At 47.5% G+C, this 12,558-nt stretch overlaps 1 protein-coding gene across 1 annotated transcript in view; it reads right to left on the reverse strand.

The window, feature by feature from the left end:
- PRKCH (protein kinase C eta) overlaps nucleotides 1-12,558 on the reverse strand; it is a gene marked incomplete at its 5' end in the record, with an annotated part of 126,882 nt that overhangs the window by 47,829 nt on the left and 66,495 nt on the right. The window contains one exon of the mRNA XM_009283639.2: nucleotides 2,083-2,237. Coding sequence (XP_009281914.1) covers nucleotides 2,083-2,237 — 155 coding nt within the window. The remainder of the gene's footprint in view (nucleotides 1-2,082; nucleotides 2,238-12,558) is intronic.

Consider the following 12,558-nt stretch of genomic DNA (forward strand, 5'->3'; position numbering starts at 1 on the left):
GGGGACAGGACAAGCTGTAAGCACAGTGGCATTACATTATGCACAGACACAGTTTTGCTGCTGAATGATTGACAATAACTACTGGATGTCACTATTTTAAGGATAATGTCATTTGTGTAATTATCTGGCAGGGTCTGTCTTCAGCGGCTGGCATTATTCACAAGGGAAGAATTAGACTGAAATCCAGTTGTAGAGTAAGTAGATTTGCTATTCTATGCAGACAATCACAGTGCTTTAGAAGCTCAATACATATGGTATATATCACTAGTAATTTTCATACTCTCAGGACCTGGAGAATATTAAAATGACACTCCTTCTCTATTTCACCGTGCCACATATATCCTATGATTTCATACTTAAAGATAATTTAATATTCTCTGTCCTCACCTGACCATCTGTTTCTTACTGGAGCTCAAGCTAGGAAGATAAAGAGAAGTTGCTTTTACTTGATTTATCCTATCATCTCACCACCAGATAGGAAAGTTTTCCCTGCACAGCCCCCAGCCCTTTGGCCACTTTAGCCCTCAGCTATTCTGGTTTCGGTGTGCTCAAACCGGGGTTTATCCGATAAGGGAGGATGCACTACTAAACACAGGACTGCATTGCCTGGGTTAAACAATGCAAAGCCCCAACAGCATTTGGCCCAACCCACAGTCTGAAATGGTATTAAGAGAGCCTGACTGGGATTGGAACTGGTCCCATCCTGGACCCAGTTGTGGGTCCCAGCTGTACCATCATAGCCAAGCACCAAAAAGAGAGAGGTGATGTTGTTCTTTGCAGTGCTGGCATGCCACAAGTGGGACCGAGCAGGGCTAGAGCAGACCATACCCAAATATGCATGCTTTGCTGCTGGAAGCCAGGTAACAGTATCCAGAGAAAACAATTGACTGTTCCTCCTTTCCAGTGCTCTGGACAAGAGGGTGCCAGAGGTGTTCTGCAAAGCATGTCAGAAAGAAACCTTTCTGTATAACCAGACTGTCTCAGTGCTGGCACCTCTCTGCTCTAGCTGTCCTGTTCCACCCCAGAAGAGCTCTTGCTCTGCCCCTGGCTTACACGGGAGGATGCTGGTCGAATGGTCATCTTGGTCAGGGAGGCCTCTGCAAAGCAGACTGGCTGCCTGATCCATGCCTTGATGCTTGAGCCGACAGTGGAGCACTTTGGCAGTATAGAAGGGAACAAATATAACCAAACTGCCCCCCTGAGTACAGAGGAATGACAAAAAAAAGAGTGCTGTGTATGGGAAACAGCTTCCTGACAACAGCCTTGAGACCTGGGAGCGGAGGCTGGCACCGGGGAGGCAATGATGCTCCTATCCTCTTGCAAACACAAAGACGCCAGGCATGGACAGGAAAGAAAAACTCCTGCTGTAGGATCATGGCAGGAATGAAAAGACTTTTAGTGGCTGAGCTGACAGGCACTGGATAGGTATGTCAAATAGATAGGGTTTAAACACGGGCCCGTAGCTAATGCAGGGAAACAAAGAGGCCTGAATGTAACCAGCACATATTAGCCTTTAAATAACAAGGCACACAGTGGCAAAAGCAACAGCTCCTTGCATTTACCTCCCAGCAAATCTAGGAAGGTTTCACTTAATGCCTCTCCCTTTGTCATCAGTTTGACCTGTGCTCCACGGTGGCAGGACAGGCCCAGAGCGGCACGGTGGAGGCTTCTGCTGGTCAGCAGCTAACGCCCAGCAGCCAGGCAGGCACCTGAGGTGCAGACAAAGGGCAGTTCTGGAGCTGCTATAAACCAGCTACGTCTGCAGAGCAACGTGAATTTACACCAACGCAAAATCTAGCCCCTGTGCCTTGGAAGGAAGACCTGTTTTTCTATGTGCTCACACACACGCCATAGGAAGACCCTCCCTGTCGTCAATACTGCGGCCAGAAATGTCACTCCTTCCTGGAAGCTGGTGCACCTTGGACAATGCGCAGGGGGAAAGCGGAGGTACTGTTATCCCAGCTGACAACTTGTTCCTGGTGGGCAGCAAGTGACAGTTATTTATTCAAGCAGAAAACTCAAGCTATCATCTCAGCCGTGGGGTTCAGACAAAGAGAATGAATGAATGAATGCAGAGCTCACCGATAAATGATGCCTCTTTCATGGAGAAACATAAGGGCTGAAATAATTTCTGCAGCATAGAACCGGGCCCGATCTTCATCGAAGCGACGCGACTTCTGAATATGGAACATCAAGTCCCCGCCATTTACGAACTCCATCACAAAGAACAGGCGATCCTTCACACACGCAAACACAACAGATATGAACAGCATTAATCATATCCTCTGTCAGGCTTAGAAAATTCTAAGTAAAACTAGTATCTCCCAAACAAGAACAGATTAAGCACCCATGAGACGTTGGGGCAGGAAAAAAAATCCTGACTTTTTCAGGAAAGATTAAGTCAATACCAGGAAGATCTGTTAGTACCTCCTTGCCCTGCATTCCCACCCAAAATTTTGCCCCCAGTAATGAAATGAATTCCTGTTCACATGTGGATTAGGCATATCAGTAGGTGCGTGCTCATCACTAACCAAGTCCTGGAGGGTTTCCCAAACTGTCCTTAGCCTGAATCCAGCAGAGGATGATACCCCTTCAATAGCACTCTCTGAGCTGAGTGGGCACAAGAGAAATCTGTAAAGAGTCACTTGCTCCCTACTAAACACCTCGGCTCTCTGGGGGAAGATGCTCCATAATATAATGTGCATAACCAGACTGCTCACAGGCTCCAGCTTTGCCACGACAGCACAAGGGCTCAGGAACAGCAATGATGACCTTGTCTCGAGGGTATCCCGACACTATTTCTAGGGAACATGCGTTGTTTTCCAGAATGGGATTTTCTGCCATACACTTGCATGGCAGCTGCCTTTTGGGCTCTTGGATTTCAGCTTTCCTCTGATTAACCTGCAGAGACCTCTGGGCGATGAAGGAACTGATAAGGACGAAGTATAAACCAAAGTTTCTGCTGGGCAGAAAAGCAACTGTTCAATAAAGTTCAACTCATTAACCACAGCTGCTGGTCTCTGAGGTTTCTTTTTTGGCTTTGTTCTGGTTTTTGCAAAAGTCTACAGATTGGGAGGCGCTTGCTTAAGCTGCATGCTCAACAGCCTGGGTATGGGTTTAATGCATGCGAAAGGGGCGCTCGCTTAATTGCGAGAGGAAGGACAGTCATTTGTCACAAAACTAAACCCTAGAATTGTTGCAGTCTGGTTCAAAAATTTCCCCTAGTAATTGTTTCAGGACATTCAGTATTGAGTGTTTCAGTTTTACTCTGAATATCAGGAACAAGCGGACTGGAAAAGAGGCATACAAGCCAGTTGAGACCAGTCAGCCTTTTAATGGTACTATTTGCCCTTCTTTCCCCACAAGCCCCTTCCCAGGTCTGATATTAATCATCTATAAGCTAGTTTTAAACCCTCTCTAAGTTTAAGAGGATAAGCATTGTTATGCTCCACTTTCTGGCAGCCAGCCAGCTTGAAATGACTACTGGTATTAACATCTTGAGATGCACACAGCAGAAAAGCAACCAGGAATCCTTTCATTCCTCTCTGGACATAAGCAGGAAAGCAAACTGCTCGTGACAAATGAGGACAGCTTGCTTCTCGTCACCATCCTGGGCTCTGCCTCAACAGCTCCTTCTGGGCTCCTTCCAGAAGCTAAGATAGATGCGTTCCCAGCAATCTCCAACACTACTGCGTGTAGCACCAAGGCTGGGTGTTAAGTGCTATCTCCAGCCCATATAAACAACAATACTTCATTGTGTCACTCTGCCTTTATTATAAGGCTGCTGAAAGACACCCAAGCTGGCTCGTCTACAGCAGCAGTCTAAGCCAGAGCAGCACAAACTGTGCAAACCCTCCAGCAACCTTGGCTCTTTAGCCCACATCAGATCTCTAATGCCACATCTTCGCTGCAGTTGGTTAAACTGAGTCTGGCTATGCCGTGCCTACCCGTTCAGCAATCCCTCCTCCAGCTGCAGCGCAGACAGCGCCTCTGCCTCGCCAGTCGGGCCAGCTTTTACATCTCCTTGTTACTCTTTCCTGCCTCCTTCCTCGCTGATCTCGCCACAAGCCACGTGCTTATCTAGCCCGGCTTGTCCAGGCATCTCTTCAAGCCCGTACTTAAAAAAAGAAATCCCTCTTGCCAGATCTCCAACAGGAAGTAATTTAATTTACCAGCAACCTGACGAGGGATGTGTGTGTATTTATGTAATATATACGCTTGTATAAACATGCATACAGTTAGGTGAACATACATATCTTTTCCACTCTTTCCTTAAAGGCGAACTTCAGGGAAACAAAGTTAACTCTTCTTATCTGAAAAAAAAAAAACACGTCCTGCTTCTCCAGTGCTGGCAAAACTCCACGGCCCATCTCAGACTTCTGGATGTACCCATCTGTACCACGATGCTTAAAGGAAGATACTGCTTCTTCTTTCTCAAATGTTCAGGTGAGCACAGAAACAACCGGTTTTAAAATTCACATCACTGCTAACATGGAATTAGCAGCTTTTTGTTACAAACAGCTCTTGCTTCAGACTAACTGCAAACCTGAGCAAGTATCATTGCGTGTGTTACATGGTGCTCACAAGTGTAACAGCTAACGCCTCACCTCCACCCATGGTCTCATTTCACAGGTCGAGCATAAATATGGATTATTTAATTACTGAAGCTCTCCCAATTAGGCCTAACAGAACTTTGGACTACCCAATTTTTTATTTTTTTTTTCTTTAAGAGGTCCAGCTAATTGTCTGTCCAGTTTTCTAACACTTAGAAATCCCATGGGGTTGCTGAAGAAAAGAGCAGGGTGAGTATTACAACTTCTTTATAATACACCATTCGTGCATTGGTCTGCTACATATGATGCAATGATTATTAGAAAGATCAGCACTAATGACCACCCTTTGGGGACCAGGATCTAAGAGCCAAGCAAGGTCTTCCACTTTTACTCTTAAGCAAGGCCATCAGCTTGCCAAACTGCAAAGACCAACCACTCTCCCAGGAATCATTGAGAAGTAAAATAAACAGTGGTATTTTATGAAAAAAGGCAATTTGCAACAGGCAGAGTAAGGGTGAATAAATAGCTTAAAAAAGGGGCCAGGAAAAGGAAATCTTAAAACAGCAAATAGTTCAGATACTTGCAAATTTGAGCTGACTTAGAGTTATGTGCCTCCTTTTTTGGGGACTACCAGCAGGAATTAGGAGGAGTTGAAAGCTGGGGTGTTTTTTGACAGGGCTTAATGCTGAAATCCTTGCATTTCTATTTTTCTATTTCGTATTGCTCAGAACCCTCTTTCCCTGCATCTGCTATCTCTGTTTGACGTCAGCAAAAGTAAGAAAAGAACATTTGAGTCAACAGGAAACCGTGACGCGAAAGCCCTCGCAACAGCGGCAGCCACATGAGGAAATCACATTGCGCCACTTCTGGACTGGGATCGAGATTAATAAAGCTGCAGAGCAATTGTTACTGTAAATTAAAGAAACACTTGGAGGAAACAAGTGAAGTCCATGGGATCAGGCGGGCTCATTTCAAGGCTGGCCTACATCTAGAGATTAGCCCTGCCAATTCCAGTGCGAGAGAGCTGTTTGGGTTTTTTTTTATTTGTTTAAATTTCAGTTTGCCATCTGTATTTGTTCACCTGTTAGCAAGGCAAGGGCTGCCGGAAGCACATACTATGTCCTAAGGACAGTGTTTGATAGCAGTTACATATACCTGCTTTATTTGTTTGTTGTCTTAGCAGGGTGTTGGGTAGGACTTGAAGAGAGTCCCTGATTGCAGAGGGGGTGGGACAATCCACACACTGGTTACTGCCCCTTGCAAACACAAGCACCCACTGAAATCCAACTCAAACATCACTTTAGCCCTTTGTCCTCGCCAGCTCTACAGAAAGCTGTTTTGAACCCTCATACCTTTCCTCTTCATCATCACGGGGGGCAGGGGGAAAATCCAGATTTTATTAAAAGAGCATCCTTTCCCTCCCCATGCCCAAAAAAGGCCAGTGTGATGGCTAACTTACACCCCCTTCCAGTTAAGAGTCATAGCTGACATCCATGTACAACCCACACAAGACCAAAGACCTCTGAAGACAGCTAGGGTGACAGGCTTATCTCCGATCACAGGCTTTCATGCCAAGTAAATCGGACAGGGCAGCACCACTGCCCCAGTTCAGGCATCGTAGAGGGAGGAGACGGGGAAAGACAAGCATTTCCTATGTGCAGACATGGAGGAAGATAATAGCAAAGCTGCCTCCTCTGTCTGCCGCCCTACAAGAGCTGCTGTGCCAAGGGCAGTGTGGAGGCCAGAGGGGTCTTCTCTCAAGAGAGTCATCGGTGGAGGTTCAGCAGACCCACTGGAAAACACCAACAGGGCCTCTCCAGCCTCCAGAGCCACCAGGAATAGGCTTGGACAAGCTCTGCACATCCCCATTGCAGCAGAGCTCTCCCAACCGCTGCTTCTGCCCACACCGATTCCTCTGCAGGACAAGGGGCTGAGCGGCCCCAGCAAGGACACTTCCCAGCAGTAATTTCACCCAAGCCTCCTCTTTAGCTGACAGCTGCCATATAAGGCAGCATCTGGAGGATACGGAGACCTGGTTAAATGCCATTTAGAGCAATGGTCCAATTTTTCCCCCCTCCAAAAAAATTGGCCTGGCTCAGGAATTCCACTAAGTTTGCATTTCATCTTTTTGGAAATAATTCATGCACACAACTCCTTAGAAAATCAGCTTTGGGCTCAATCTCAGTTCACTGAAGCCAAAGGGTTTCCCCAAGAAAACAGTCATTTTTCACTGTTTTGGCAGTTTATGCTTTGCAGAGCAGAAGGCAGGCTTTCAAAATCATCTCCAGACAGACACAGCTGTGTCACTGCTTCCCAGCGAAAGTTTATTGTTTCCAAAAAGAGTAGCAGGGCTTAGGGAGCTTGCAAGCAAATTATTACAAGATAATTACAAGAGCTGGCAGGCTCCCTCAGCGCTCCCAATGTTCCTGTTCTCCCTCGTGGTCCACAACCCCCACACAAAGCAATCTGCCTCAGGTCTTGCTGGGAACGCACCAATAAACTGTGCTGTCTCAGTACCGGGCTTCGGAAAGCCACGTGTGCAACTCCCCCAGCAGTGTGAGTGGCCATCCGTATCTGGGTCAAGTCACACCAAAGCACAGGACCCGGAGGAGGAACAATAAACAGGTTTGTTTCTCAATATTTATCTTCATAGGAGTAACACAACCATGAACCACGCTCAGACGCTGCTCTGCGCTGAAATGCCTCCCCTCCATACCCGGCCCCTTGACAAGGCAGCACCGCATCCTCAGGAGCTGCCTGCTGCTCCCAGCTAAGAGGTTTACAGGAGGGCAGGCTGTTCGGGGGGCAGTTATACGTGGCAGTGTTTCAAAACCAGAAAGTATCACAAGTGTCATCAGAACGGGCTCACCAAGAGGGAATTGCCAAGACAACCTTTGCACACACACACACGTGTGCACAAGAGCTGAAGTAGATGTCATGAGCTCAGCCTCAGCGTCAAAGCCGCACTCACCTGACTGCGATGGAGCAAGACAATGACTTATGCTAGGCGAAGATTTGGTCCTTTGATTTCAAATCAGAATAACTACATTAAGCAGAGGAGAAAAAATACTCCGCACTATGCTTGCTCAGCCAGAATTATTTGCACACATCAGTGATGCTTCTTAAACACGGCCGCAGCGATGACTGCCATGGCACCTGCTGCCACTCTGCTCGCCGCCGCAGCCCAGGACTCCCAGACGAACAAGGCGGTGGCAGAAAGACAGCAGGTTTTACAGCCATCTGCTAGCTGATTTTCAGTGCTCTGTTAGCCGTTTTACCTCTCTGCTTCAGTGACTGCAGACATACACGCCAACCTCAGGAACCACTTCTGCCTAGGAGAAATCAAGCCACGGCAAGGGAGCGTGCCACAGATGGCACATATAGCCCTGGGGCTACCGAGACGGGGGAGATGACTGTGCGCTGCACCGCATCTGAAAGGCTGAGAAAGGGAAGGTTTCTTTCTTCCACTGTTTTTGGGGTGTTTTTTAGCCAGAAGAAGGTGCAGTGAAAATTCAGCAGACTCAGAAAGGGGGTAAGGCGCATGCAGCGTCTCCTCCAGGCTGGGCAGCTGGTGAGCGCGCTTCTGAGAAGCACAAGTCACTTCCCGACACCGGGCTCATTTTTACCTCCCTTAAAAAAAGAGTCACTGGCGTCATTGTCACAGCTACAGGAACAGGGCAGTTATCGCCAGTTATCACTTAAAACCGCGCTCTGCTATCTGACGCTGCTGATAGTGGGCACAGCGCAGGCTTTCCTACGCCGCGGCAGCGAGGCACATAAACATCGCCTAGAGAATAACAAATTCGCTCTTTCCATTTGCATAAGTAAACTCTGCGGGGTCCCTCGGGGTGAAGGCTGCCTCCCGTGCGCAGGTATGCACAGCACAGTATTAACGCTGAGCTCATTCCAGAAGAGCTGAGCAACGACAACCACAGCCCAGGGCGAGCTGATGGGAGTTGTGGGTTCCCACCTGCCCCGGAAAAAAAAGAAAAAAAAAAAAAAAAATCATGAATCTAACTACACCCTCCAAATTTCTGCTCCTGTTTTCTTAACCGCACAACTGAAATTTCAAGCTCACACGCTGGAGAGTTTTTGTAACACACAAATTCAGTCATTTCTCTGGAACAATGTATCCTTTGGGATCCACAAATGAACCATACACACATCTTTCCTCCTTATCCCCTCCCCTCAAGACGGTCTAATTCACAGCACCATTACGTGTTTAGCTCATCTTTTGGCTAGAAACTTTTACTCAACATACATGCAAAAGGATTATTTTTATCACACTTGTTCATCTGTATCTGTTCCATTAAAAAAAACAAAACAAAACAAAAACCCCAACTAGAAAAAAATACATATATCTCAGACAATAGGTCAACCAATTAAATCACGTGCAAAAAAAAAAAAAGCCTGTGTAATCCCAATTAAAAAAAAAAAAAAAACAATCCCAAAAAAACAAACAACACAGCTTGGCCACCATTAAAACAAAATATCCAAAAAATACAAAACAATTTGAAAGAAGGAATAAAATTAAATCTTCCCCTCCAGACCTTTTAAAATGGCATAGAAAACTACGTAAACACTCATTCCCACCTGAAAGATCAAAAAACAAAGGGCTGGCTGAACTTAGAGGGGAATAAATTGAGGAATAAGGAACTAGAAAGTATCAAGCTATAGACATCACCTGTTAATCAAAGATTCATAGGACATCTGCACCCCTCAGCTGGCTGCTGGTATGATGGTGTCTCAGAAGAGCGTAGCTCCGTAAAGATCACGCTCTTTTTACAGCCCTCAGTTTAGAAAAAAGCTACTGGAATTGGTGTTTCCAGTTTGGAGTGACCAACCTGAGACAGCTCTGGCCTGTTTTTAAAAATACTGAACTCTGCAATATCTGCTGGCCTCAGACTGTGCTGGGGAAGGCTAGAGACCTCTACAAGCTCGGTCAAAGGTCTTCAGGAAAATTAAAAGTGCCAAAACACCCAAAGGCCACTTGGAAACGGCTTGCTACGAGGTCTTTGTGGATCCATCCTCTCACCTTAAACATCACCTGGAAAGCAATACGGATTCAAAGAGACTGAAACCTAAAGCACCACTGGGTCGCACCTCAGCTAGTTACCTCTTCTCTGAGGTAACTTCTCCGATTGCCTTTTTTTTCCCCCCCTCCCCCTCAATACTGACTAGCACCTGCTCGCTCAGGTTGCTTGCAAGTTGCTTCCATTTTGATCCCTTTTTATGCCGCAACTTCCCTGATTTTAAGGCCAAAGAAAAATATTAGTTTCACATACTGTGGCTAACCATAGGCAACAGCATCTCCTTCAGCTACCCTTGCACTAAGCTTGATAATTTGTCTAAGTTACAATCTCTCCCATAAGCCACTGCAGATGGAGATAGACATTTTCTCAGCTTCATAAAAATGCAAGTATCCAAAGTCCCTCAACACCAAGGGGTAGGAAAGTTACATGCAGGAGCTACAACATGACGATGGCAGCTAACCCTTCAGTTCATGTTTTCACTTCAGCTCGTATCACCTCAACGTACAGCCTAAGTGTGGACACCCAGCAAAGTTCACAGAGAAAATCAGAAATGTCAGTCTGATCTTGTTTCACCTTCTGCAAGTAAAACCACTCTGCCTACAAAAAAAACCCCGACCCCGTATATTCCTGCAATGAAGAGACCACTGCAAGGTGTAACTGTGCACATCAGAGAAAGCCGAGCCTTTCAGACTGGGCTTTGGAGGCCTCACACATCTGGTTTACCAGCAACTTGGGCTAGCGAGCCAGCAAAGATGTCATGGGGCTTTGGTGGTTGTGAACACGGTGAAACCACAGAAAGACATAGTTTTGACCAGCCTGCCTTTATTCGGTGCTAGACAGGACAGGAGCCAGAAAAAGGCAGAAACCAACTGCCTCTCCCGTGGTCGCAAAGCCAACATGAGGGCACCGCGGCACACACGCCTGCAGAAGCCGCACCGGAGAACAAAGGCGGAGAGAGGAAATTCCCCTGTACCTCCCTGTCCAACAGCCCCCCAAAAAACCTAACTCGCTGCCCCAGAGCCCCAGGGGTAAAGCACAACTCCAGCTCCTTCAAGCCTGACTTCAGAAGGACTCTGCAGCAAGCCCCCAGTGGGGGGCCTCCCTTTCTTGCGTGTGGTTACGACCAAGCCTTTTGGAAAACACCAGGCCTATGAACAGGATGCCCCCGTCACCATCTTCACTTGATTTTGGCTGGCAGCAACAAAACTGAAGCATGTGCTCATCTTCCAGCACAGTGGCTTGGGCCTAGCAACAGTCTCAGCGCTCAAGAACAGGGGAAAAAGTCTCAGTGCTTGCAGAAAAGCATCCAAGAAGTGCACGTGGCTATCGGGTGTATGCACATACCGAGTCGTGCCTCCCCAACATGCCAAAAAGGGAAGGCTGGGGGTTTAGAGCCTGGGAGATGATCAAAGCTGTCCTATCTGCTCCCAAAGGGCTCCCTCTCAGCACCTTTCAAAGAGAACATCAAAGAGGCCTCATCACTTCCTTACCACCCACCAGCACACTCCAAGGCCCGTGTCAGGATGCTCATTCATCTAACCAGAGCCCCAGGAAGGCTGCCGCTGCCTTTCCAGCCTTCCTTGCCTCCACCATGCCAGGCTCTGCCCCAGGGCTGCCCTGTGCTCTACCCACTTGGTGACAGTGGAGTGGCTGGTGGACAACCACGGCTGATGCTGGAGATCCCCTGGAGGGACCATGACCAAGGGACTCCCCTGGAGGGGCCATGACTGAAGGACTCCAAGGACATACAAGGGCACCTAGACCTCTCCTGTGGCATCCAGGGACCAAGGGGTGGGGGGGGAGCAGCCAGCCAGCTGCCGTCGCTCAGTCCCACCGCTTTTGCTGGTGGGCCCTTACTTGAAAATTATGCCCCCATCAAAGGCTCCAGGTTAGCTCTAACACTTCTAGGAGGTGAAATACAGGCTCATCTCTCTAAACACCTGGGTGGTCCATGACATGATGCCCACGCTGACCCTGGGAGAACTGTTTGAGCACCCCGGGAGCCGGCGGAGACATGGAGAAACCTTCCCCTTCCATGTCAAGAGCATGACATCAGCCCACAGCTTGTAAAGGGGGTGGAAAGCTGCGTGCCAGACAGCAGGCTGCCCTCGTAAAATCGGACCAGTTCAGCGATTAGCTGCCCTGGAGTCCCCTGGGCCAGTCCGTACCGGCTTCAATAGCACCCCTGCTAGCTATTATCTCAGAAGGACGCTCATTATAGAAAATCATGTCCCTCTGCCAAGTTCTCGTGTCTCACTATTTTTGGAACGACAGAGGCAGGCTCTGTGCCTCAGCAACTGTCAGCAGAGCCACATGGAGAGCAAATCCATATAACGATCAGGCTAGCAGGGACAGTGCTGGCAACAGCATTGCCTGGGGGACGGTCCCCTGGAAGAACCCTGCGGTCATGAGAAAAGGGATAAGGGCAATGAACATAAAACCCAGAAGCTATTTGACACTATTTGCATGGGAAGCTGATCTCCCCCAGCCCTTTTCATTCTCATGCATATGAGTGGAGACAAAAGGATTTAAAAGCAAACCACCTGTGCAGGAAGGATGGTTCCTAAACCCCAAAGAAGACAGGACCTACTTACTGCAAACTCATTTTAATTAAAACATTCCAGGATCCACATTCCCCAGGATTAAATTACTGACTTAGCTATTTATACATATAGCCTCTTTCACCCATTCTAGGACAGTATTGTTGAGGTGTTGGATGACCAGTGTCAGGTAAATGGAAACGAGCATTTTTTGGTGCTTGTGACCCCTAACACAGGATCCACAATTATCCACAGGTCAGCCCCAGCACCTGTCAGCAGCTCACAGATTACTGCAGCAGGAGCATAATCCTCTCTGACTTTAAAGGATGATTCTAAGGCCCTAGAAAAAGCAGAGGTAAATGGCTTAGGCAAGACGGAAAGTTCCCAAAGCAAGGCTTTCAATGGAAAAAAAAAAAAAAAAATTAAAAAAGC

This window comes from Aptenodytes forsteri, unplaced genomic scaffold (assembly GCF_000699145.1).
Source record: "Aptenodytes forsteri isolate BGI_AS27 unplaced genomic scaffold, ASM69914v1 Scaffold410, whole genome shotgun sequence".
Classification (NCBI taxonomy): domain Eukaryota; kingdom Metazoa; phylum Chordata; class Aves; order Sphenisciformes; family Spheniscidae; genus Aptenodytes; species Aptenodytes forsteri.